The sequence below is a fragment of the Onychostoma macrolepis genome, chromosome 11 (assembly GCF_012432095.1).
Source record: "Onychostoma macrolepis isolate SWU-2019 chromosome 11, ASM1243209v1, whole genome shotgun sequence".
In the NCBI taxonomy this organism is placed as follows: Eukaryota; Metazoa; Chordata; class Actinopteri; order Cypriniformes; family Cyprinidae; genus Onychostoma; species Onychostoma macrolepis.
This window is the reverse complement of record NC_081165.1, coordinates 19,222,913-19,250,566: the sequence shown is the minus strand read 5'-3', so window position 1 is coordinate 19,250,566 and position 27,654 is coordinate 19,222,913. Positions and strand designations below refer to the sequence as shown.

Sequence of the window (27,654 nt, the reverse complement as noted above, 5' to 3'; positions counted from 1 at the left end):
AAATGTGTTTTAATTTATATTTCCATTAAAACCATAAATGTATTATTAGATATCCTATTACATTCATGTTTCCATGGAAACAGAAAGCGACTGGGAGAAGAAGAAAAAAGGATGCGAGTTGTTGTTTTGAAGGTGAAGGCTGTGAATTGAAGGGAGAGAGAGAGAGATAATGTGGCGTATATATTTGTTCCTCAAACTTTGTGCTCTTGAATCAAAATTATATGGACTGGTAGGGAGATATCCAGTGTGTCATCTAAAGATTTTGATGTAAAGTTTGTAATGGAGCAAAGTGCTCTTTAACGCAGTTGAGCAGTGTTCATACGTTCAGCGCACGTCCAGACCAGCAGGTGGCGCTGATTATTAACGAGCTACAGCAGGATGAACGCAGACAAAACGACAGACGAGAAATACATTTGTTATGGATGTGGAAATAAGAGGTGGACAGACACTTCCGTGACATTTTATCGATGCACAATGTCTAAACTGCAGGTTTTAAGTGTTTTTCTGACAGAGAGATTAACATTAGCTGCGCAGGAAATATTTAAGTTTGTGGAAGATATATTTTCAGATTATAATGAGGAAATTTGTCGCTCCAGACAGGTGATTTAGCTGCTCAAGAGGAGACTGCAGCAGGCAAGAGTTCAAAAGTTTATTTTATTATTAATATTAGATTATTGAGATGTTTAGATTATGCCAAAAGAGCCAATGAAGAACAACACTTTGCCATTTTTTTCAGCGCTCTTTGTTATTCACGTATCAGTTTTACTAATTTACGTCATATATACACACCTGACATCCACCACTTATGATCTTTAAGAACTGAATGTGATTGAATTATTATGTTTATTCATGTAGTAACACAGCTTTGCTCCTCTGAGACTCAAGGACAGAAATACTCCTAGACATTTCCAGAGGAATGGAGATCTGAACGTGACTTGAAGGATACAGAGATGCATATGATACTAGATATTTGTGCAAAGGAGGAGGAGAATGGAGAGGGCATGCCTGTGAGCAGTGAATCAGTATCTTTATCAGCATGTATGGACGTTTATCATGATCAGACGCCCAGCAAAGACACTGAAACCCATGTAATGGGCAGTAGAGAGAATAATTTTCACTTTATTGATCAAGCAGCTCGAATTAAGAATGAGCCTGAGACTAATACTGAAACAGGTACCACCTGTCAAATACAGCAGAACATCACAAAACACAGCTTGGATGATTCAGGCGCAAGTGATGCTTCCAGTGACATCAACACAGTCAAAGTTAGCCACATTGGCTCCCCCAGACATGAGACACAAACATTTAATGTAAGTCTGTCTAAATGTGCAAAATAAATGTCTCTTAAAGTGAAGTAGTACTATTTTTGTTGTATTATAAGACACTTTTATCCATAAATGTGAGATGTGAGTCATTATTTTACAGCTGCCCCTCAGAAATCAAGAGATGTTGACGCAGCATCGGATAGAGCCGGCCCAGATAAGAGAGAGGTACTTGAATTCAGTTTTTACTGTTTCATCTGTGCTGATTTGAGTTGACATTTTGTAGTTGAGACAAAATTTGCTAAGGGGTTATAATGGAACAACAGTTTTAAAAAAGTGATTTTTCACTATTTATAACAGGATCTGCATCTTCATTGGTTAAAAGATTTTTGTTATTAGATACAATAAAAACATCTGTGCATCAAAACCACTGCTTTCCTGGTATATAAAAAAAATAATAATAATAATAAAAATTTGTTTGAATTCAACAGTCATCGAATTTGCATCAGCTGAATCTAGCATTTTTGACCAGCTAAACATTTTTTTTTTTTTTGTATTTAAGCCACAAAAAAAAAAAACTTAATTCCGTAAAAGCGTGCAAACTATGCAAACAGCATTTCAAATGTCTCCGCCACTTTTTATAATTTCCTACCCAAAAATCAAACATAGTTCATGTATGATTTTATGTCTGTCAAAAACTTAGGCTGGCTGCTGGTTGGAATATTAGAACTTAAAAGATCAACATAACACTCTCATGGGCATCAATCTCTTCACTGAATACTTGAGTCTAACAAATAATTATTACCTTATCATTTATCTGTTTTCAAATTCACATGATTTAAAAATCAGTACATCGATGTCTGTCAAATAATAATATGCACAATACAATTGTAGTATCTAAGTGTGCTCAACTGTGCTATTTTGAGACACCATGAATATGAACTAAAATGCACTTTTAGCATACTATCTTTGTATTTAAAAAATGTATTTAGCTACCACTTGTAGTACACTTGAACCCATCTTTCATACACTAGTACACTCAAGTGTACTACAAGTGGTAGCTAAATACATTTTTTAAATACAAAGATAGTATGTTAAAAGTGCATTTTAGTTCATATTCATGGTGTCTCAAAATAGCACAGTTGAGTACACTTAGATTATCTTAAGTTGACCTTAAGAAGCACTAAAGGATCATTTTTAGTATATTAAGTACAAAATTAGTGCGCAAAAATAGAGCACTTTAAGTACATTATGGAAGTGCACTTGTTTTTCACCTGGGTAGTAGTATTTATGAAAAGCAGAGGTTTCAAAGATATAAAAGTACATCGATTCCCTGGAAAACCCACATTACCGGATGTTTTGACTACAGTATGTCATCGCTTTCTGAAAAGAAGGAGAAAATGGCAGCCTGAGTGGTTTCAATATGATGTCTGTCAAAGATGATAATGTACCTAATACATGTGATTATACATTTGTTCTTCACTCTCTGAAGCTGAATCTGAATGGGCAGGAAACTGAGTGAAGTACTTCACACTGCATGCTAAGGAGAATAAATGCCAATCCCATTCAAATCTTTGCAGTTTTGACAGTTTTTATGCACAAACTACGCATTCAGGTTCTAATTCTAACATTCTTGATTTGAATAAATAATTCTATTCTTTTTCTTCTGATAATTTTAGCAGTAGATGGACTGTTATGTAATGAATGATCTTGAGATGAGTCCCTGTGTTGTTCCAAATTGTCTGTGATATGATGTAATATATATAATATGTACAATTTCTATATATAATATATAATTTAATTTCAGAATGTCTTTGAAAATCCAGCCCTGTGACTCTGAGTGTAAAAGTAAGAAAAGTCAGTCATCTCTCTGTCAGGATGAAGTGTCAAAATCTGATAAGCAGAAACCCGACAATGCAAGATACAGTCAGGCCTGGAGGGATCGTTTGAAAAAAGACCCTGTAAAATTTGCTGAATTCAAAGCTTTTGAAGCTGCAAGAGCAAGAGAGTATAGAAGAAAGAGGACTGCTACTGCTATAGAAATTGATAAGGATAATAATTGTGAGCGACAGAGAAGATTCAGAACCAAAAAGAAGTTACAGCAGTGTAAAGCTGATGATAACCCGCCACCTAAAAAAACAAAAGTCTTAACAGAAGAAGAGAGGATGAAGAAACGAGAGTATGATAGGATAAAGAAAAGAGAAGAGAGAGAGAGGATGGGAGCAGAGAAGAAAAGACAAATTCGTGAAAGAGATGCGTCACGAAAGAGGGAAAAAAGAAACAAGGCAAAAAATCTTCCTGACACTCCACATACAAATGTTGCCTCTAAATCGTACAGCTGGACCTAAATCTGCAAAACGGATGGCACTGTTACAGATGAGGGGAAAAAATCCGGCTGATGCAGAAAAGTTGGACATTGTAACAGACTTCATCCATTGCTGTACTCATAAACAAGCAACTTTGAAAGCTAGAGGTCTGAAAAAACTTGACGGTGAATAGATTTTGATGACCCACTTCAAAAAGAACTTCAATCCACAATTGAAGCTCTATAGAAGGATACTGCATCCTTGGAGAAGCGGAGCCTGATTGTCACTAGTTTGCTGGTTGCCACAAAGTACAGAATGCAACAAATTTTAGCAAAGACGCTTTAATCTTCATCCAGTATATCTCACTAAATTATCAAAGTCCTCATCCAGTGAAAGTTTACATAAAAAAACAAAGGTCTGATGTCACTTACATGGATGTTGCAAACAATAGTTGCTTTCTATCGTAATCACAAGAACTTCCTTACATGAGGACAGTAAAGAAACAGCAACAAAGATTCCTCATGAAGATCTCTCTACAGAAGGCCTATGAAGTCTGGAAGCTGGAAAATCCAGAAAATAAATGTTGCATCCTTTCCTGTTTTCTCATAGCTTTGACCTTCATGTGTTCTTCATCAGCGTTGGATAGACTTGTTGTCCCTGTGAATATTGTACTGGAGTCTTACTGAAGCTTCAGAGCCTGAACAGAATTCTCACTGCTCGTAATCGTAATCATAATCGTTATCCTGACCTAAGGTATTACAAGAACTTCCTATAAACTTGGTTAAACTAGGTGAAATTCAGCATGACGATCCTATAACACATGTGAAGTTTTCCTTGCTGGAACTCGTGTACTCCATTCTGTATGGTGTGTTTCTCCTGGGGTCCTGGATACTCGCCTGTATTCATGTTACTGTGATGGCTGTATGAATGTTGAAGGTGGAAGCCAGTGATCCAGCTCAAATTATGTCCTTCCCTGGAAACAACATACCTTGAACATAGATGCTAAAATAGTTTATTTATACTGGCCTGTGACTGAAGAAAAGAGCACTTACCTCATAATTCTACTACAAGTACAAGTGAAGACAACCAGCTTCCAAATAAACAAACAGTTCTCTAGATGAAACTTAGTAACTCGGGTAAGGGCGCCATAATGGTTCCAACTTGAACATAAAATGTACTCTTGATACTTACTTTTTTCCATATTTTTTATTGTATTTTTACAAGATCTGATTTCAGGTTAGAAATGTAAGGCTATATAAGGCTATAAAATGCTATACTGATTTTAAGACTTAGATAAAGCCGCAGTAGTAATTTTAACTTAAAGGTGAACTTAACACAAAGCAAGCATTATGAAAACGGGGCCAGGGATCACTTTAATTGTGCAGTTATATCTTTGGAAGACAATGGGCTGGGAATGGTGCCCAGCTTTAAAAAAAATAAAAAATATGGCACTTGGTAAAGTGGTATTTATTATTGTGTAATGTCAGGATTTGCAGATAGAAATTCTCAGGGATTACGCTGTCCTGTAAACCCATCCAACCAATTGATGCTTGAAACCAAGTGGTAGAAGTTCTTGAACCACCTACTGACGAAGCACTCCGAATGAAGTTTCTGGAGCCACATAGAGTCAGCAGTTTTGTTTTTTCCTGGCCCAAGACTTCTGATGTTGAAGTAGTGGATCAGGTCCACATAATTCATGGACCTGAAAACTCCTCCTCTGGTGAAGAGGAGTTTAAAACATTAATAATGCAAAAATAATATTTATACATCTATGTCTACCCCTTTCTCTAGTGAGATGTAATTTAAGTGAAATTAATTGAAATGTACTAATTGAATATGTCTGTCAGAAATAACATGCATTAGTTGTGCTCACCATTGATGCTAAATTTCATTCTGGCCAATTATAGTAAAGTCCTAGAGGCTTTTTATGAATTATTATACTTTGAAAAAGTATTCTTGGAATCAAAAAAATGGATATTCTTCACGATCTACTGCCAGTACTATAAACCTGAGAGCAGTACTATAAACACAGCACATACTCAAGAAGCCCCTATCTGCATGTGGAATTTAAATTTTTTTTTCATCTGACGTAGCATAAATAATTTTTATTTAAGTGTCAGTATTTAAGGCTAATATTTCATTCTTTTCAGGTGATATTTAAAAAATGCTTTATAAACCTTTTTCTGAAGACTTGAAAAAATAGCTCAGTTGATTTGGTTGCCATCAAAGTGTAATGGCCCTTAGATTGATGGTAAATAATTTATAGGAGAAATAAGACAGTCTCTTTTTATTACAGGCATTTTAGTTTCAACGTGTTTAGCTTTCTATTTTTCATAACAACTACCATAAATGTGTTATAAGAGATCCTATTACATTCATGTTTCCATGGTAATGGAAAGCAAAGGAAGAAAAAAGTGATGTGAGATGTTATTTAAAAGGCAAAGGTGTGAATTGGTTTGCTGAGGAGAGAGAAAGATTATGTGGCATGTATTTGTTCCTCAAATCTTCAATTCTTGGATCAAAACGGTAGCAGGATGCCCTGTGTTATCCAATTCACAGTTTGTAATGAACCAAAAGGGCTTTTTAACACAGATGAACAGTCATTAAAGGAAAACATTTTACAGCTCTCTGGAAATATTGATTCTGACTGGTAAATCGAATCATTCAACAGTCAGATATTTTCACTTTATAGCCCTTTTTTGTGTGGCAAAATTGATAAATTAAACAGTGGTAATTTGCCATTAGTCACTGATAATAGATTTATTTTTAAATATAAAATAATTATGTATTTTGTTAGGATAAGAAAAATGTGTTTCTATATGTTTCTACATGTGAGTGTGTGTATACATACTGTAATATATACAGCAGAGATACACATCCAGACCAGCAGGTGGCGCTGATTATTAACGAGCTACAGCAGGATGAACGCAGACAAAACGACAGACGAGAAATACATTTGTTATGGATGTGGGAATAAGAGGTGGACAGACACTTCCGTGACATTTTATCGATGCACAATGTCTAAACTGCAGATTTTAAGTGTTTTTCTGACAGAGAGATTAACATTAGCTGCGCAGGAAATATTTAAGGCTGTGGAAGATATATTTTCAGAGTATAATGAGGAGATGTGTCGCTCCAGACAGGAGATTGAGCTGCTCAAGAGGAGACTGCAGCAGGCAGGAGTTCAGATGGACTCTGGTTAGTCAGTTCACCTTAAATCTAATACTTAATATCGTCATGTTATGGTTTTCATAAACATGAATAATTAAGGCTTTAATGTGTTTATCTAAGCACTTTAAATCACTCACACCTCTTTAAATAGTTTACAGCTCATTGAGGTTTAGATCATGCCAACAACACTTTGCCATTTATTTTATTATGCAGCGTTCTTTTTTACACACGTATCGGTTTTACTAATATACTCTTGTCATATATACAATACACACCTGACATTGTTTTAAAGCTTATGATCTTTACGTATGCTTATGTACTATGTTTATTCGTATAGAAACGCAGGCTTGCTCTTCCGAGACTCAAGGACAGAAATACACCCAGACGTTTTCAGAGGAATTGAGATCTGAACATGTCTTGAAAGATACAGAGATGCATATGAAACTAGAAGTTTATACACAGCCGGAGGATAATGAAGAGGTCATGCCTGTGTGCAGTGAATCAACATCTTTATCACCATGTATGGACATTTATCATGATCAGACGCCAAGCAAAGATAGTAAATCCCAAGTGATGGACAGCAGTGAGAATAATTTTCCCAATAGTAACAAAGCAGCTCGAATTAAGAATGAGCCTGAGACTAATACTGAAACAGGTACCACTTGTCAAATACAGCAGAACATCACAAAACACAGCTTGGATGATTCAGGCGCAAGTGATGCTTCCAGTGACATCAACAAAGTCAAAGTTAGCCATATTGGCTCCCCCAGACATGAGATACAAACATTTAATGTAAGTCTGTCTAAATGTAGGAAATGTCTCTTAAAGTGAAATAGTATTATTCTCATTGTATTATTAAAAAAAAAAAATCCTTATATGAAAATGTGAGTTGATGGATATCATTGTTTACAGCTGCCCCTCAGAAATCAAGAGATGTTGACGAAGCATCGGATGCAGCTGGCCCAGATAAGAGGAAGGTACTCGAATATACTCTTTACTATTTCATCTGTGCCGATTAGAGTTTACATTTTGTAGTGAAATCAAACATGCACTAGCTAGACTACACAAATACTTTGCCTGTCAAAATTGTAATTTGAGTCAAAATCTGCTAAAGAGTAATAATGGAATATTTACAACAAGATCTTAATTTTTATGGGTTTGAATAAAAAAAAAAAAAGTGATGAGACGATAAAAAACTTTACTGTTTTAAAACAACAACAACAAAAAACTTGATAATCAAAATCAATGAATTTACGACAGCTGAATGTAACATTTTTGAAGAGACCTGTCAAACGTGATTTGAGTGACGTGATTTATTTAAGCCCCAAAATAATCTTCATTCTGAATGAACTACGCAAAAAGTTATTTCACTTACCCAAAAAATCTAACATTTCTCAGCACTCATGCACGTTATCCCATCCATCAAAAACGTAGGCTGGCTGTCGGTTGAAATATTACAGCTAAAAGCATTGACACAACACACTCATGGGCTCTTCCCTGAATATTTGCTGGCTAAGAAATAAATAATTATTACCTTAGCATTCATCTGTTTTCAAATCCACATCATTTGAATTTCACAGCATCAATAGCCACATTTCCACTGTCGGGCAAAAAGCGGGCATGCTAGTGCTTGCCAGGGCCAGTCGCGTTTCCACTGTCACTTCCGGGGCTTGATCGTGCCTCGTTGGTGCTTCCTCGGGGCCAACAGCCAGGTTCTTTGGCCCGACGAAAACCTTGGGCCAAAGCAGGCCAACTGGGGCTGGAGGAGTGGTTATGAACGCAGGCAGAGTTTCTCCACAGGGGCGGTTTTAGTGAATTGGGGGCCCCAGGCAAATATAGGAATGGGGCCCTATATATTCGCACACATTTACCTAGATCAACCTTGAGGTTCCTATTTTGTCGTGATGCTTGCTGCTGCACAATGGTGCCCCATAGTGTCCAATGTTTCTACATTTTTCATGTACATGTTATAATAGGATTCTTTCATTTACATTTATTCATTTAGCAGACACGTTTATTTTTTCATGTTGTAGACCACAAAATAGCAATTTACCATTGAGATACAAGTTTTAACCAAAAAAATTATAAAAAGTATTATTTAAAACGGGTTTATGTGGGTGGATTTTTGCAGACTGGATTATTGAAAATGCACATTCATTCTCTGCCAGTAGGAGGTGCTTTTGGAACTTCAGAAATATAGCGGTTTCCCCGGTAACGGCTGTAAACAAAGCAGCCCTCAGCTCATAAATTATACTTTATCAGGTAGAATGAAAATGCCATCGAAACCTTTCTGAAGACAATCGGTTCCCTTCAGAGGTTCATTCTTAGAAAAACTTGAATTAGTGAGAATGAGAAAAGTGTGAATATAGCCTATATTGTTGAGGAAAGTCCACTGATGAGTTACCAGCATAAGCCTACATTTCATTTTAGTCTTTTTAACTTAGGGCTGTCAAAATTAAAATATTTAATTGCGATTGATCGCATGATTGTCATGAGTTACCTTGTGAATAATCGCAACTTGATCGCACATTTTTATCTGTTCTAAATGTAGCTTAAATTAATACTTCAAGTTTTATACTCTAATCAACATGGGCATGGACGAATATGGATGCTTTATGCAATATATGTTTATTATTAGTGAAAGCATAGTTAACATAGAGCATGAAGACTAGACATGTTTCATAGGTCATAGATGTTTTTCAAAGAACTTGCTCATGTCTATTAGACACATGAAAACAAAAAAGAACATATAAATACCAGGTTCCTATTACTTCTCTTTCTTTGCACCGAGCAATTTACTGACACAAACCTGTTACATTTTCGCACAACAGGGCAGCTCACTTCTTCTGAACATGCAAAATGTACATTTATTATTTATTATTACATTTGTTTGCCTCTGACACATACTGTATTTTGATGCAGCTAAATTCTCAATAAAACTGTTTTCATTAATATATTTTTACTGTTTCTGTTGTCAGACAACGGAATGAATATGAAATAGTGACAAACGCGACCCATTAAGACTACATAACCAGCTCTCCTCCCTTCCAAGATGTTAATCTGCACAAAATTCCTGATTTATAATGCAGACGTGGTTTGATAAAATCAAATAGGCTACACATAAGATAAAGACAATAGCTGTGCTGTGATTTCGGATATACTTGCATGTAAGAGAAGCAACATAATATCTGTGTTTAACTGAAAGCGCAGCTCCTTTCAGAAAATTGAGAGAGAGGGACAGAGGGAGGGGTGTGCGCGCTGGGAAAGAGAGACCTCGTACTCATGCTGCAGTCAGCTTCAGATGCATAATATTTTCATTTGCTACAACCAGGATACACGAGAAGCACATTCAACTCGGACACGCAGACGGTTGTCATGGTAATAAACACCGTAAACAGAAATCGTTCGCGTGTCCGCGCTTAATGCGCATCTCGAATATGAAAAGCATTTTAGGGGACCCATGGGTTTTGGGGGCCCATGGCAGTCGCCTACCTTTGCTTAATGGGTAAGTCCGCTCCTGTTTCTCCACTTCATTTCATAAAGTTAACAGCTATAACACCAGCATTAAAGACTTTTAAAATAATTTTCGCTCAAAACTCACTTTCAAACAGCAGCGAGTGTTTGAAATAACTTCTGTTTGAGATCCGATGTGTATTATGATCACCATACAAGGCAGAAATAAACTAAAAAAGATTATGCATGCTGGCCATTAACGTTACCATAGTAAACATGGTAAATACGACCGCTTGAAGAAATCAGACGTCAGCTTTTCATTCTCTATCAAAATCGTGTATTTATTTAGTAACATGGGCCTATTTTATCTGTCACAAGTCTCGTCTCGAGACTTTAGCACCACGTGTATGTTATAAAAATGGTTTTTGTTCGAGAGCTCCCTCTGCTACTCAGGTCATATTTTTGATGGGGAAAAAATATAGAAATGATCATTATTTCTAAATGTGATGTAGGCCTATACTGTGACTACAAAAAAACAGAAACAGACTGGACTGAATAAGTTACGTGTCCTCTTTCTTTTGTGAAATAATGGTTCATATTTATTTCTGTGTGGCTAATTTTCAATCCTGATAAATTAATTCATTATGATCAATGTATCACATATTATTGTAAAACATCGATGCTTTTGGATTTACGTTGTTTAGTAAAGCGCTGCGGAGCTTCTGGCCCGACGGTGGAAACGCATCGTGATTTTGGGCTCGGTGCTACAGGTCCGAGGTTATTAGCCCCGGCCCATTTAAAGCACTGGCTCGCACAGGCCCGACAGCGGAAAAGCAGCTAATGTCTGTCAAAACATAATGTACAAAATAAACAGTAGTATTTACGAGAAGCAGAAATCCAGGTAATTTATTGAGGTGATTTTTGAAAAATGTCTGATCACTAAGTTTGCACATTGTCTTCTCGGTTGTTTAAAAGATTAAGGCAATTTATCAAAGTTAATTTTCCAATAAAAGATTATAAAGTTTTACACATGATTTGTTACATTTAATTACCCTTTGCAGATATTGAAACAACTATATATATATATATATATATAATATATATATATATACACACACACACACACACACACACACACACACAGTGCCCTCCAAATGTATTGGAACAGTGAAGACAAAATTGTTCTGTTGGCTGTGGAGTCAAGACATTTGCAAATATGATGAAAAGATGAATATGAGACAAAACTGCAGAATGTCACATTTGATTATTAGCCGTTTCAACACATACATGTTTTACCAAATAAAAAGAACAGCACTTTTAGAGTTCATCACACTCATTGATGTGAGCATAAGTATTGGGACAGTTGAACATAAGGCAGATATAAAAGATTAAAAGCTATTGTTTAGTTGCAGATCCCTTGCGCACAATCACAGCAGTGAGTCTGTGACCCATAGACATCACCAGACTCTTGGTCTCATCCTTTGAAATACTTTTCCCAGCCTTTAATGCAGCCAATTCCAATTGTTGCTTGTTTTGGGGAGTTTCTGCCTTTACTCTCCTCTTCAGCTGGTGAAATTCATGTTTAATCGGATTTAAATCTGGAGATTGACTTGGGAAATCTAAGACATTTCTTTGCCCTTATAAATTCCTTGACTGGCAGGGTGTTTTGGGTCATTGTCCTGATGCAATATGAAGCACTTCCCAATGAATCTGGTGGCATTTTCTTAAATATTGGTAAGCAAGATGGTTTTGTACCCTTCCAAATTCATTGTTACTGTCATCATACATTAAGTCATCAGTAAAGTTGAGAGGGCCTGTTCCAGAGGCAGCCATGCATGCCCATGCCATGACAACACCTCCACCATGCTTTACAGATGAGGCTGTATGCTTGGGATCATTGTAGTTCCCTTTTTTTCTCCATATTTTTGCTTTCCCTTCACTTCGATAAAGGTTCATCTTTGTCTCATCGGTCCATAAACACAGTTCCAAAACTCTTCTGGCTCACCTTTGTGCTTTTTTGCAAACTGTAATCTTGCGTTTCTATTTTTGGAGCTGGTCAGAGGTTTGTATCTTGCTGTGTAGCATCTGTAATTCTGTGTCAAAGTCTCCTGAGGACAGTAGATTGTCAGAGCATCACCCCAGCTTTCTGGAAGTTGTTGGTGATTTTACAGACACATCTTTTAGGGTTCATTTACACAGCTTTTATGATTTGTCTGTCATCAACTTCTGTTGTTTTCTCAGCTGATCAGGTAGTTGTTGGTTGCTGGTGTCGCTGGTGGTTTCCAAACTATTGATTTCTCCATGCCCTTTGTTTTTGCTATAGCTCTAATTGACTTCCTCTTTTCTTTTAGCATCCAAATTGCTTGCTTTTCTCTCAAAGTCAGCTCCCTCATCTTCATCCTGGTTTGTGTGTCATCATCGAATGCAAGATTCAGAATGCAGAAGTAATGGATATAACTGATACGACACATTCTCTGCTTTTAATATCTGAAGAATTAATGCAACAGGACACAGCTGATCACTTAGAAAGACCTGTGAGGCAACTGTTCCAATACTTATGCTCACATCAGATAGGGGGATGAAACTCTAAAAGTGCTGAACTTCTTAGCTGTGTTGAGTCACCCTATAATAAAATGTGACATTCTGTAGTTTTGTCTCATATTCATCTTTTAATCATATTTGTAAATGTCTTGACTCCACAGCCAACAGAGCAATTTTGCCAACAGAGCAATTTTGTCTTTACTGTTCCAATACTTTTGGAGGGCACTGTATATATACAGAGTTCTGGCATGAAACTCTAGATGGCGCATTCCGATAGGTCTAACTCAATCTGACCTGACATGGCAGAGCTGATTGGTTCTCTTCTGTATCGGTAGCCAGTGAGCTCTCTGGTCAACATTCATATATATGACTAGTGCTTGTTGTAGCAGTTTCGCAGCATGCTTCAGAAACCCTCCACCTTCCTCAGCTCCACCTTTATAGATCTGCTACGAGGTGATTCATGTTTGCTATAGGGGGTTATTTCATGTATGTTATATTTGCAGCAGCAATATTTCTTACATGCTCACAGCAACATGTTGTGGATGTATTGGCAGTAGCAAGTCTCGGTACTTGCTCTGCCACAGAAGCAGCAGCGTAGCAGATCTATTCCGCCAAGACCAAATACATTAACATTGTCATGTACATTACCATGCCAATCCCTCAGAGAGTTGTCATGACAGGAAAAAATAAAAGTAAAATATATATATATATATATATATATATATATATATATATATATATATATATATATATATATATATATATATATATATATATTATTATTATTATTTCTTAAATATGATTTAGTTTCTCTTTCAGTCTGTCTGCATTAGTATAAAAACATTAAAAACAATATCTCCAAAAATAAAAAATTAAGTTACTTTCAAATAAACCTAAGTGACTATTGAAGGGTTTTTGATGTTTTTGTGCTGCTCATCCTGGGTGATTCTCACATACGCATCAAAACATTTCTAGATCAAGCACACCATAGTCATGTTACTTTACTGTTAGTGCTATTACTGTCTTCAGTAATTACATCAGTGAGAGCTTAACGTTAAAGTATAATTAATATTAATACTTTTACCTAAACATTATTGAATAAATAAAACGCTATTGTTCAAAAGTTTGGGGTCCATAAGATTTGATAAAAAATGCAGTCAAAACACTTATGCTGTAAAATAGGGTTACAATTTGAAGTAAGTTTTCTATTTTAATATATTTATATTAAAAGAATGTAATTTATTTGAATTTTCAGCACCCATTACTCCAGTCTTCAGTGAACTATTCTAATATGTGGATTTGCAATTATTTGATCAAAAGAAATTATTTTATTCAAAATAAAATATTTTGTAACATTATAAATGTACCATCACTGTTCACCAGTTTAATGCTTCCTTGCTGGATGATATTATTGATTTAAAAAAATCTTACGGACCCACAAATTGTGAATGTTATTATTAATTTAAGCAATAAATTACTATATTACAATTATAGTCTCAACTAAAAGGCAGTCGTGCTACACTGCACACTCCTTTCAGGGCTCCAGACTAACTATTTTTACTAGGAGTACTGTAGCCCCTGACTGAAAATTTTTAGGAGCACAAGCAGAAAATTTAGGGGTACACCTTAAATCACCCTGCAATGCAATCGTTCATATATTTTCCCCATTTTAACTGTATTACTAATAAAATAAATTACTGATAAATTACAATGTGCAGTATTCTTTTAATTTCAGAAGGATGTGACATATATATATATATATATATATACATATACACACACACACACACAAACACACACTGTATATGATATGATAAAATTACTATTGTTTTGCATTAATAAGTGCAGTTACTAATATTACATTATTTTCTTGTTTATTTCATGTTTATACACATTTGACAGTAACATGAGTTGGGAAGCTTTATTAACAACAGTAACATGCAAAATAAATGTTTTATGTAGAAAAGGTATACTGTATATTGTACTTATTAAATGTACCATTATTCTTCTATAGTCTTAAATGGAACTGACCAACAACTTAAGTGATTGTGTGATTTAGTCACAAATTGAAGAAAAGTTTGTTGCCTATCTGTCGGTCACTTCGAGTTATGTCGATGAAGACAATCACCTCTGACTTTAAGGGAAAACGCCAATGAATATTGGCTAGTGGATTTTGCATACCTGAGCCACTCCCCGTGCATACAGGAATTAAATAGGCGACAGGTGCATCCACTCTTCAGATTTTTGCTTCAGAGCTGAGTGGAATGAACGTGTTGATCTCCACAAAGCCATTTCATCTCTGGAAAACTGTTCGAGTTGGCAGTACAGTGCGAACAACGGTGTCCCTGTTTGCAGTGATTCCCCTGGGCACTTCAACTGAAAGAGCAAATCACGGACGGCTTGCATCTTTTTAAAGATGCCATTCCGTCCATGTCCTCTTGGTTGTGGTCGTTACCTGTCTTCTGATGATGGACATGATCATTGTCTTCAGTGTCTGGGCATCCAACACGCTGAAGCTGCGTTCGTGGATGACTCATGCGCCTGTTGTGGGCGTATGAGCATTTCTTTTGTAACAAGAGTGGCACCCTCTGTCGCTACTCGTCCCGGTCTCTCTGGCTCGAGCAGAGGACCACTGGCTGGCGTTCTTGGAGATCTGAGGATTACAGTAAGAGCCTCTCTGCCGGCTGAGTCACCACGGACCTCTTACGCTGGTCCAGGGCTACCAGCATTTCATTTTAGAGCCCTGCATTTCAGCCCGTGCCCAACGGGCCCCGGCTTTTTTTACATCCCTAGGGCCGGGATTCGGGGCAATTTTCACGTCATAGTTCAGATGCGGGCCGGGCCTCGGGCCTGTTTTAGGTTTTTCCTTATTTTTATATTTTAGACATCCATCAATTAGTGATGAAAAAAAAAATTGCTGTGCCGGTGGAAACAACACGAGACTGTGCCGCGACTCTGAAGAGCGGCTCGACGGTGCTTAGTGTCCAGCAGCAGCAGAGAGTCGTCAGTGCAGCTTAAGAGTTTTGAGTTCAAGTGCACGCAATAGGCTAAAGCTTGCCACGAAGCCCCAGCAAACGTAATTACCACGACTGTGTCCGGGGGAAATAGTAAGGAGATATTTGAATTATTTACTAATAAATATTGTTTTCTGAGTCTTTCGCAAGGAAGTTGCTGATCCTGACTCGCCGTCTCCTCATTAGACGCGCCTTTAGAGAGAAATGCATCTTTATTGATTATGATTATGATTATAATAAAAGTTTTTGTTTTAGATTTTATTATTATTATTTTTTTATTTCGTTAAGTGGTAATGTAAAGCTTTCTGTAGATATATTTATCATGTCTGTGAGGCATGTATTCGCTCATCTTCAGTTCATTTTTGTGAAGCGCTCCTGTTTAAGACGAGACGACAGAAAGCGCATCATGTTTATTTTCTTTGTTTTATAAAAGCACAAGGTTTTGTTGATATTGTGAGTGCACACAAATAAAAGTAGACCCTTTACAGTTCCGAATGATGTATTTCTCTTACCTTTATCAGAAAAAATTACGGAGTAGGCTATTTTAAGTTGTTTCCACTGAAAAAAAATAAATAAATGAAAGTGATTACCCTGGTGCCTCCATGTCCTGCAGAGCACGCTTTAGCTTCCACTCTCCGCACAAACTTGGATATAGGCTAGCGCACATTATTATAGCGCAGGTTTAACGTTAAAACATTGTTATATGCTTGAACTGTCTTAGTATATCTATAGATTTTATTTTAGGCTAGTCGTGATGATTTGAGAAGGCTAAATTTATCAAACATAGGCTATGATCAGCTCACTGTCTGCCGCTGGCCGCTTGGTCGTTACTTTAAAAAACAAAAACTTATATTTAACTTAATAAAAAAACGAAATGAAATATAATCATTTTGCCATTGCATACAAAACTGAACTATTTTAATAGCCGAAACAGTAGCCTAGTATAAGCTGTTTTGAGAGAAGGTGGAAAAAAGACGGGCTTGGGTCGGTAATTTCGATAAGCTGTCGGACACGGGCCGGGTTAGGGCCTAAATTTGAGGCCCGTGCAGGGCTCCATGTCATTTGGTGCGCCCCGGAAGATCAGATGTCAATCGCAGCATCGGGGGATGGGCTATCGTCCTCCGATGATGAAGATTCCTGGGTGATGCCGTCCTCGGGTGTTGTGGCTGCCACCGAATCGGACCCGGAGTTGGCGGCCATGCTTGCCCGGGCAGCCGTGAGCATCAGGCTGGAGGTCAACAGACCGCCCAGTCCTGAGCCCTCGCAGCTGGATGATTGTTTTCTCGGAGCGGGACGCAGCTCACAATCTGCTCCAATGCCTTTCTTCCCAGAGGTGCATGAGAAGCTGACAAAGTCGTGGACGGCCCCTTTTAAAGCCAGAAGCCGCTCGTCTCCCTCCTCCGTCCTCACTACCCTCGATGGTGGGGCCATCAGGGGGTTACGTGGACATTCCCCAGGTGGAGAGAGCGGTTGCGGTGCACCTGTGCCCGCAAAACGCCACCAAAGCTTACAGTGCTGCGGGCCAGGCTGCCTCTGCCCTGCATGCCATGGCTATCCTGCAGGTCCACCAAGCCAAGGCACTGAAACAAATGCACGAGGGTAGTTCCGACCTGAGGTTGATGCAGGAGCTGCGTTCGGCGACTGACTTTGCCCAAGAAGCAGACCAAGGCGATCCAGCACATCTTGCCCCGATGTGATGCACCACCAGCCAGGCCTCAGTCTGCTCGTCGCAGTGGGCACCCTCCTGCGTCCTCCAGAGCTGCTCCCCCGAGCTGAATCGACACCTAGGCCTCTCGCAGGAGCATGGTGCCCCCCACATCGTAGTAAGACGACGAAGCGGCCCTAATGCGGGCAACCCGGAGATGTGGGAATCTGCTCTTTCTCAGGAGACGGCGAGGACAGTGTCTGTTTTGATTTGTTTCTGTTCCGCCAGTGATAACCACATTTCCAGAGAAAGTGCAATTTCATCCAGGTTCTCAGGCTCGCGGGCTAACAGTGTGCGATGCTCTGCTTCCTCACTCCCGCCCGCGATCCTTCTTACCAGCAGCCAAGAGACTGTGGTTGGGGGACGCAATGCCTCTCCACGCATCTCTAGCCAGTCCCCCGGGGACTTAGGGACTTCTGCGAGGATGAGTCAGAACACAGCGCCTTCTGTACCATCCAGCTCTACTCCCCTCCGCTGCACCACCGCGGGTACATCATTTGTTCCTTTGGTGTCACTTGTACGGTGTCTGGAGGCGTGGCTTGCACTGCCCAGCCCGTCTTGCTAGCTCATTCGCACAATTCAACTCGGCTATGCGATTCAGTTCGCCAGGCGACCTCCCAAGTTCAGCGGTGTTCTCGAGACTTTGGTGGCAGTCCGAGACGCACCTGTCTTGCACAAGGGGATTGCTGTCCTCCTGGCAAAGGATGCAATCGAGCCGGTCCCTCCAGCCGAGATGAGGCAGGGGTTTTACAGCCCCTACTTCATCGTACCCAAGAAAGGCGGTGGATCCTGGATCTGCAAGTCTTGAATAAGGCCCTTTACAAGCTCCCGTTCAAGATGCTGATGCAGAAGCGCATTTTCAGATGCATCCAACCCCAGGATTGGTTTGCAGTGATCGACCTGGAGGACGCTTACTTTTATGTCTCGATTCTCCCTCGACACAGACCGTTCCTACAGTTTGCGTTCGAGGGTCGGGCATGGCAGTACAGGGTCCTCCTCTTCGGGCTTTCCCTGTCCCCTGTGTCTTTATAAAAGTCGCGGAGGGTGCCCTTACCCCATTACGGCAAGTGGGCATCAGGATCCTCAACTATCTCGACGACTGGCTCATGGCCCGATCGCAAGAGCAGCTGTGCAGTCACAGGGACCTGGTGCTCCGGCACCTCAGACAGTTGGGGCTTCAGGTCAACTGGGAAAAGAGCAAACTCTCCCCTGTGCAGAGGATCTCTTTTCTCGGTGTGGAGATGGACTCTGTGTGTATGACGGCATGGCTCTGGACAGGCCCCCGACTGCTTTGGCACATCAACTCCCTAGAGCTGTTAGCAATGCATCTGGCTTTGCGGCAGTTTCGGCCACTGCTGTTAGGCAAGCACGTGTTGGTCTGCACGGACAACACTGTGGCTGTCTCGTACATCAACCGACTGGGAGGTCTACGATCATGTAGCATTTCACAACTCGCCCGCCATCTCCTCTGGAGTCGCTGCACGCCATCCACATTCCGGGGGAGCTCAATCATGCGGCCGACGCGCTCTCACAACAGTTCACGTTCCCCCGGAAAATGGCAACTCCATGCTGAGACGGTCTGGCTGATCTGGAGTCGATTCGGGGAAGCCCAGGTGGACCTGTTTGCTTCCTGTGAGTCCTCCCACTGCTAGCTGTATTACTCCCTGACCGAGGCCCCCCTCAGCAGGGATGCGTTGGCACACAGCTGGCCTCGGGCTCTACGCAAGTATGCGTTTTCCCCAGTGAGCTTGCTCGCACAGACACTGTGCAAGGTCAGGGAGGACGAAGAACAGGTCCTGTTGGTTGCGCCATACTGGCCCACCCAGACTTGGTTTCCGGAACTCATGCTCCTTGCGACAGCTCCTCCCTGGCGCATCCCTCCGAGGAAGGACCTCCTTTCTCAGGGGCTCGGCACCATGTGGCACACACGTCCAGATCTGTGGAACCTGCATGTGTGGCTCCTGTGGCGGACTTGAGTGGCCTGCCACAAGCTGTGGTAGACACCACCACTCAGGCAGTGGAGTCTGTTCGCAAACTGGAGTTCCCAGAAGATGCACAATTGGAGTAGTGTTTTCTCTCCTGCAAGAAATGTTGGAGCGTAGGCTGTCACCCTCCACCTTGAAAGTGTATGTGGCTGCTATCACAGCACATCATGATTCAGTGGATGGCCGGTCCCTGGGAAAGCACAACCTCATCGTCAGATTACTGAGGGGTGCCAGAAGGTTGAATCCTCCTAGGCCACCCCTGGTGCCCTCCTGGGATCTCTATCGTCCTGGCTGGACTTCAGAGGGGTCCCTTTGAGCCGCTGGACTCAGTCGAGCTTAAGTTCCTGTCTGCTAAGACAGTGCTCCTGACCGCGCTAACTTCCATCAAGAGGGTTGGGGACCGCCAAGCATTTTCGGTAAACCAAAATTGCCTTGTGTTTGGGCCGGCCTGCTCTCACATTGTCCTGAGACCCCGGGCCGGGATACGTGCCCAAGGTTCCCACCACGCCCTTCTGCGATCAGGTAGTGAACCTGCAAGCACTGCCCTCGGAGGAGGCAGATCCAGCCTTGGCGCATATACGTGGACTGCACCCGGAGCTTCAGAAGCTCTGAGCAGCTCTTTGTCTGCTACGAAGGTCAGCAGAAAGGGAAGGCTGTCTCCAAGCAGAGGTTGGCCCACTGGATAGTGGATGCCATCGCCTTGACATAACTCGAAGTGACCGACAGATAGGGAACGTCTCAGTTACGTATGTAACCCTCATGCCCTGATGGAGGGAATGAAGACATTATGTCCCCATGCCACAACCTCAAACCATTGCTGGCGGCCAGGGACAAGTTCTCGGCCCCTCAGCGTAAAACCTGAAGAGTGGATGCACCGGTCACCTATTTATATCCATATGCACGGGGAGTGGCTCAGGTATGCAAAATCCACTAGCCAATATTCATTGGCGTTTTCTCTTAAAGTCAGAGGTTATTGGGGCTCCTAAGTGAATCCCCTAATGTCGCCATCGACATAATGTTTCCGTTCCCTCCATCAGGGAACGAGAGTTATGTACGTAACAGAGACGTTTTTCAAAGCACTTTGTTACTGTTCTTATTTCATACAAAAAAAGAGCAAAACTCTGATTTCTTGATGATTTAATATTTTATAATTTGTTATTTTATAATCTCAAAATATAAAGGAAAATGTAATGAATGACGAAGCCAATAAGTCTGCTCTCATCTACAGGTTATATCTTATAATGGTGATTTGATGTATTTTTTAAGTTTACATAAGTGTTTTTTCACCACAGTATATTTGGTCATCCCATTGAAAATAGCATTCAAATTGGATCATTTTGGAGCTTTAAAGTGCTGGAAACAGTTGTGTGAAATGCTTGCAAGTCATTGAAAAGTGCTTGAATTTCTCTCTCAAAAGGTTGTACAAACCCTGAAATTACTGATGAATGAAATTAATGTAATAACATTTGAGTATTTCTGCCGCAACACCATGGTTACAGTTAGCGTTACTGCTTCTGGTTTTCTGTCAGCGGTGTTTGATCTGTCTATAACAGAGATTTCTGTGCAGAATTTGAATGCTTCTCACTAAGATCTCGCAGCAATCTTATTCATTGTGCGGCGAATTCAAACGCTTCTCACTGGATCTCACAGCGCTGTGCTGTAACAGTGTCGTGAAATCAACTTTGGTTCCCGAGTAAAGCTGTTCTGAGCTCGGACAAATTTGTTTGCGTCGCTCAAATGAGTAGCGGCATTTTGTTACGGTTTTGTTTCGTTTGCCGTTTGATGTTTCTCATATGCAACAGAAATGGCAACGCGAGTTGAATAACGTGGTGGTCGTGCCAGTGTAACCGCGCACAACATTTACTTGCACGGCAGAAAAAGGGTCGCAGTCTGGAGCCCTGCCTTTTAAGTATTAAGCATGTGAATGCAGGGGCTGGCATCCCACTAGCCAGTTTTTCAGCAAATTTCCAGGTAGCTTAATGTGTGTGTGGCCACATCCCTCAGCAGGTGGGTGCTAATAGCCTCAGTGACTCAACATCCTGTGGAGTTAATGGCCCTGCTTAGTCTCTGACAATATCCAACATGTCTCATGTCTCAGTCGGACATTTGTAGCCTAGGAAGTGACCAGTGGAAAAAGTCCTGTTTGGATCTGGCAATATTTTTCCCAGCAACACTGCAAGACTAATTGTTTTCCATTGTGATTGTGTAGCAACACGTTTTCAAGGGTTTTCCTACATTTCATCTATGACAAGACCTGGATGGATAAACGAAATCTCACTCATTCACAGGGCAAAGTAAGTCAGAGGCAGTGATTTAGCCTGTTAACCACCTCTTGTTAACCTGTGCATGTGAGAGAGCTCTAACAGAAAAGAGTGAGATTTTAGCTGAAATAGTCAGGTGTGACATCAAGTTGGCTAGTGGGACACCTCCCTAAAGAGGCAAATGCTTATGATAGTTTCTTTTTAAGGTCAAATTTTTCTTGTTGTTTAGATTGGCAGATGAAGAGCAAAAGAAGACCGCAGCAAAAGCTAGATCCCTAAAGCACAAGCAGAAAGTATATGGGAATCCTGAGCTTCGTGAGGCATACAGGAAAAAGGAAAGAGAGAGGTATACTGCAGCTTACATAAGGAAATCCTTTCAGGAGTGACTGTAGTTTAGATGCTTTATGACCAGTGCAAGTACATTAAGTACTATAGTAACAACAGGTCGTGTATACTTAAGTATACTACAGTTTAAATATTTAGGGTCAGTAAGATTTTATTTTATTTTATTTATTATTAATACTTTATTTTGCAGGGATCCGTTAAATAGTTTAAAAATGAAGGTAAAGCCATTTAGTAATGTTACAAATTACTATATTCTAGAAATGCTTTTGAACTTTCTATTAATCCAAAAATTCAGACAAAAAGGTATCATGGTTTCCAGAAGAAGCTCCACAAGAATCACACAAATTAATTGTATTTTAAAATACATTAAAATAAAAGTTATTTTAAATTGTGTAAATATTTCACAAAATTACTGTTTCACTGTATTTTTGATTAAATAAATGCTGCCTTGGTGAGCATGAGAGACTTTCTAAATTGTAAAAAAAAAAAAAATAATAATAATAATAATAATTGTAAAATTCTTTTTAGAATCAGCTTGACAATGACTCACTGATATTTCTCATTTTTGTAGATATCAAAGACGAAAATCACAGGGGAAAGTGAAATTCGCTAAAGATCTGAACCCAATAGAACTGAGAAGGCAGCAGAAAAAGTGGAGGGAGAATTCAGCTGCTTACAGGAGAAAGAAAGCATTTCAGGAGGTTTTAGTCAACATTAAAGAAGACATTAATCAAGTCATTCCAGAGCCAGTGCCGACCACCTCCTCTGCTCAACACTATGGTGTTTTTAATGTTCACTGAGATATGTGCAAAAATATTTGTGTATTCCTGTTATTCAGCTGGTAGATTATGTATGTCACTAGCCAATGCCAAGGTCACTGGTACGATTCCCAGAAAATACGCTTGATGATAAAATCAATGTAATGCGCCATCTGCCAAATTCAAAAAGTAACCTGCATGCAGTTTCTATCAGAAATACTAGCACATACACATTCAATCCATGTCTTCAGTGTAAAAATTCCCTTAACATTTACTTTAGATTACATACAGTAAATGACCAAGTTTTGGAATTTTTATGCTCTTAATGAATTTTGAAATAAAAATGTGAATGATGCAGTGCCATGCAGTGTGCTTGTGTGGTTTTTTTTTTTTCTTCTTTTTTTTTTGTAGCTGTGAGTGAAATCAGATGCATTCACGTTTACTTCAAATTTTCATCTCCAACAACGTGGTCTTCATTACTGTAATGCGTAGGGTGAAAACACACTAGAAATGATAAAGAAAATAATATAATATTGTGGATGTCAACACAACAACTTCAGAAAATGCTACATATTTTCTTAAATAATATGTTTTGTATTTTTAGCACAGAACTTCAATTGTCAAAAGTTTAACCATTTAGATTATTTGAACATTTTGTTTGTGAGAATCACCCAATGAAAATAGGCTTTTAAGAGAAGCCTTTTTAAATTCTGGTCTTTCTGAAGTAACATGTATTTCTTTTTTTCCAAAGTAAATTACAATCACAGCAGGAAAGGAACAAGAGGAATAAGAGTGAAAATGAGGAAATTCACAGAGTAAAGAAGATCAGACACTTTGAAGAAGTGACACTTGATAAAGAACAACAAACACGTAAGGGAATTTTAATGAACAGTGCTACTTAAAAATTAATTTATTAATTAAATAAAAAAGGACTTGTCAGATATTGTTTCACTTCTTTTAGACACACAGGATAAATAAAAAGTGTAATTTTATCACTTCTTTAGAGTCCAAGACAAACCTGGCTGAAATTAGTTTGGAAGACGTTCAGCATGAAGAGGAACTGTCTGAAAGCTACCCGACTCATCATGATGTTCACGGAAATCCACACGGTACAGGAGAGTATTTGTGTGTCGTGTGCCGCAGAAGATTCAGCTCGCCAGGACTGCTGAAAATTCATCTGCGAGTTCACTCTGGAGAGAAACCCTACCACTGCAACTTTTGTGGGAAAAACTTTAGACAATCAAGTCACCTGAACACACATGTCAGGATCCACACGGGAGAGAGACCTCACATCTGCCAGAACTGTGGAAAGACGTTTATTGACTCGAGCGCAAGAAACAGACACTTCAAAAAATGCGTTCTTATCTCTCTGCAAGCACAATGAAATCATAAGGAGCACCTGTTGTTTTCTGTAGCTCACTGAATACTTTAAAATGACAGCAGCTGATTTTTTACAATAGTGATGTTTCAATCGATAGGTCCAATCCAGAGTCATTAAAAACATAACCACTGAAAAAGTGATGTGTCAAGAACATCTCCTCCTGTCTTTAAAAAGATTTTACCAATATTTTTTTTTTTTTTTTGCACAGAAATTTTACCTGAACTCCTTGAAGCACTTTCAATGGTACATTTTCTACAGCAAGACTAGTTGAGTTTCTTGAAACATCTGAACTGAGGTACGGCTCACATTTTAACCATGTAACGCTTTGTTTATTTACTGAGAAAATGTTTTTTCTACTGTTCATGCCTCCAGATTTTATCTTGTTCCTTCTACTTAATATTAATAGCTAGCATATTTATGAGAAATTGTACCACTTTATTTATTACTGTTTTTATATGCAAACAAAATATTGCATTTCATTTTCATACATTTCTTTGGTCTAATTTTTCACATCTACTGCATTACTGCAGTTTGTAGTAATTCATTTTTCCTGTTTTTAATGGGTGAGTTTGGTCTGTAAAGTCTTATTTAATTTTGTTTGTCGTCGTTTTCTAAACAGCAGTTTTTATAACTAAAAAAATAAAAACCATGCAAAAAGAAATAATGCAATACTGTATTAATTGTAATTAGATGTTTATTTTACAGTTCAGGGGCAGCAATTTGTTCAATTCAGCATATTAATTACATTGAAAGGATCAATCAGATCACGATTCTGAAGACTTGTCATAATGCCATCTTTAATTATTGGATAACATCTGTAGTGGGTCAAGTTTTAGAGAAAAAACTACACTGCATGTTATACAATGTGTAAATTGCAGTGGAAAGACAGCAAATCTAAATGAAACAGTCTCTAAGGGATGGCTGCTTTAACTATCTCAAACTCTAGGGGGCAGAAGTGATCCACTGTCCTTTTTATGATCCTATGAAGAATTTCAATGGCATTTTCTTTAAATTATTAAAAGAAAAATCACCAAAAGCAGACATTTATACATGCCATTCAGGCAGCCTATGTTCCATGTCTTGTGTAACACAATTGCTAATTCAATTTATTAGCAGTCACTTCTTGTTGCCACAACGCCGAGACCTTTTCAAATGAAAAGCTGTGACTGTGAGAGCTACACCACAAACAATCCACACAGCACACATTTGCATTCACACAGCTCTAATGTCAATATGAAAGTCAATAGAAATCTACATTACGATTAGCCTTGCTAACCCACATGCCTCCCGGCCTGTGAATGATGCTGGAAGAGTCATACAGACTGTGTTTACTGAGTATTGAATACACTGTATTAGTAAACCACTGAAGAACAGTTCACCTGCATCTTCCTGAACTTTTTAAACTCCCTGAATGAAAATTGTATCATTGTGCAAGCAAAAAGGTGTTATTTATTTAGCTTGTAGTATTTCGTTCTGTATGGTGGCCCAGTAGTGCACAACACAATGAAATTAACAGCAGGAAAACAAGTCGCAACACAATAAAATTAGCACAACACAACGGAAACACAATGAAATTAGCACAACACAACAGAAACAAGCCATAACACAATAAAATTAGCACAACACAACGAAAAAAACAAGCTCCAACAATGAAATTAGCACAACACAACGGAAAAAAACCACAACACAACGGAAACACAATGAAATTAGCACAACACAACAGAAACAAGCCGCAACACAACAAAATTAGCACAACACAACAGAAACAAGCCACAACGAAATTAACACAACACAACGAAAACAAGCTGCAACAATGAAATTAGCACAACACAATGGAAACAAGCCGCAACACAATGAAATTAGCACAACACAACGGAAACACAATGAAATTAGCACAACACAACGAAAACAAGCTGCAACAATGAAATTAGCACAACACAATGGAAACAAGCCGCAACACAATGAAATTAACAGCGGGAAAACAAGTCGCAACACAATAAAATTAGCACAACACAACAGAAACAAGCCACAACGAAATTAGCACAACACAATGAAATTAGCACAACACAACGGAAACAAGCCATAACACAATGAAATTAGCACAACACAACGAAAACAAGCTGCAACAATGAAATTAGCACAACACAATGGAAACAAGCCACAACGAAATTAGCACAACACAACGAAAACAAGCTGCAACAATGAAATTAGCACAACACAATGGAAACAAGCCGCAACACAATGAAATTAACAGCGGGAAAACAAGTCGCAACACAATAAAATTAGCAAAACACAACGGAAACAAGCCATAACACAATGAAATTAGCACAACACAACGGAAACACAATGAAATTAGCACAACAGAAACAAGCTGCAACACAACGAAATAAGCACAACACAATGGAAATAAGCCATAACACAATGAAATTAGCACAACACAACGGAAACGAGCTGCAACAATGAAATTAGCACAACACAACGGAAAAAAAGCCGCAACACAACAAAATTAGCACAACACAATGGAAACACAATGAAATTAGCACAACACAACAGAAACAAGCCGCAACACAACAAAATTAGCACAACACAACAGAAACAAGCCACAACGAAATTAGCACAACGCAACGAAAACATGCTGCAACAATGAAATTAGCACAACACCATGGAAACGAGCCGTAACACAATAAAATTACCATAACACAATGGAAACAAGCCACAACACAGTACAATTAGCACAACACAACGAAATTAGTCATATGCGTTGTATTGTGGGCCACCATAGGATTCTGACCTTCATGAGCACAAACAAACAAAAAAACTACAGACACAAAAAAGTTTTTATTTTATTTTATTTTTTTACGAATGCTTGTGTAATTCCTCATCCTCACAGTTTCATTATTTTGAGAACCATGAATACAAAACCATGTGAGGAAGGATGTTCTTGTTTAATGCCTGAGAAAAAGAATTTAAATGATTCTATTAAACAAACAACAAATATTGCTGTAGGGACACAGATAGCTTCACACTGTTCTGACCACAATAATTTTTTGTCTTCACGTGAAGAATGGAACAGTAATCCACTAAGCTCATTAGTTTAAAATAACAAGCTCAGATAATACGTTTTTTTTGTTGTTGTTGTTGTTGGTATAAAGTACTCAAGCGTTACATCATCATTCGTTCCTCTCTCAATTGCTAGTCATTTTATTTTCGGCCTAGGACTTCAAGGTCAGCTGTATGGTTTTTGGGGTTTTTTTGGATAAAATACCTATATTTTCTGGATGTGTTCTGACATTTTGACACTTTCCAACTTTGTGAATAATTTTGAAAATAGAAATAAACACAAATCCTGCAGTAAACTCTCGGCCTGTAGCTCATTGGTATTTTTGCTCGGCTCTTGGCTGTGAATTGCCTAAGGCACAGTTGAAGGAAAAAACACATTAAAGGCGTCATAAAGTAGCTTTTTGAATTCTAT

At 39.0% G+C, this 27,654-nt stretch overlaps 1 protein-coding gene and 1 long non-coding RNA gene across 6 annotated transcripts; both read left to right on the top strand.

The window, feature by feature from the left end:
- Nucleotides 1-12: 12 nt before the first annotated feature.
- On the top strand, nt 13-24,827 carry si:ch211-86h15.1 (uncharacterized protein LOC558435 homolog). Of its 5 annotated transcripts, XM_058791791.1 has the most exons (9): nt 21-1,310; nt 1,426-1,490; nt 6,708-6,766; nt 7,077-7,531; nt 7,652-7,716; nt 21,928-22,044; nt 22,615-22,823; nt 23,553-23,671; nt 23,806-23,945. In XM_058791791.1, exons 1-8 carry the CDS (start codon nt 951-953, stop codon nt 23,618-23,620), a joined length of 1,398 nt encoding a protein of 465 aa, XP_058647774.1. In that variant the 5' UTR covers nt 21-950; the 3' UTR covers nt 23,621-23,671; nt 23,806-23,945. The 5 variants fall into 5 exon arrangements, with proteins under 5 accessions (XP_058647775.1, XP_058647776.1, XP_058647774.1 ...); XM_058791792.1 differs by lacking the exon at nt 21,928-22,044 and having other exon boundaries at nt 13-1,310; XM_058791793.1 differs by lacking the exon at nt 23,806-23,945 and having other exon boundaries at nt 18-1,310; nt 22,615-22,744.
- Nucleotides 2,753-4,176, top strand: LOC131549522 (uncharacterized). Its single transcript, XR_009273412.1, has 2 exons — nt 2,753-2,877; nt 3,070-4,176. It is a non-coding gene; the product is annotated as an uncharacterized LOC131549522 (long non-coding RNA).
- Nucleotides 24,828-27,654: the final 2,827 nt, after the last annotated feature.

Excerpts from the sequence above, each read along its gene's own strand:
- si:ch211-86h15.1 (XM_058791790.1), top strand. The coding sequence starts at position 951 with ATGCATATGATACTAGATATTTGTGCAAAGGAGGAGGAGAATGGAGAG. Across the intron at positions 7,532-7,651 it reads ATGAGATACAAACATTTAAT|CTGCCCCTCAGAAATCAAGA; the intron begins GTAAGTCTGTCT and ends CATTGTTTACAG. Across the intron at positions 23,672-23,805 it reads TGATAAAGAACAACAAACAC|AGTCCAAGACAAACCTGGCT; the intron begins GTAAGGGAATTT and ends TCACTTCTTTAG.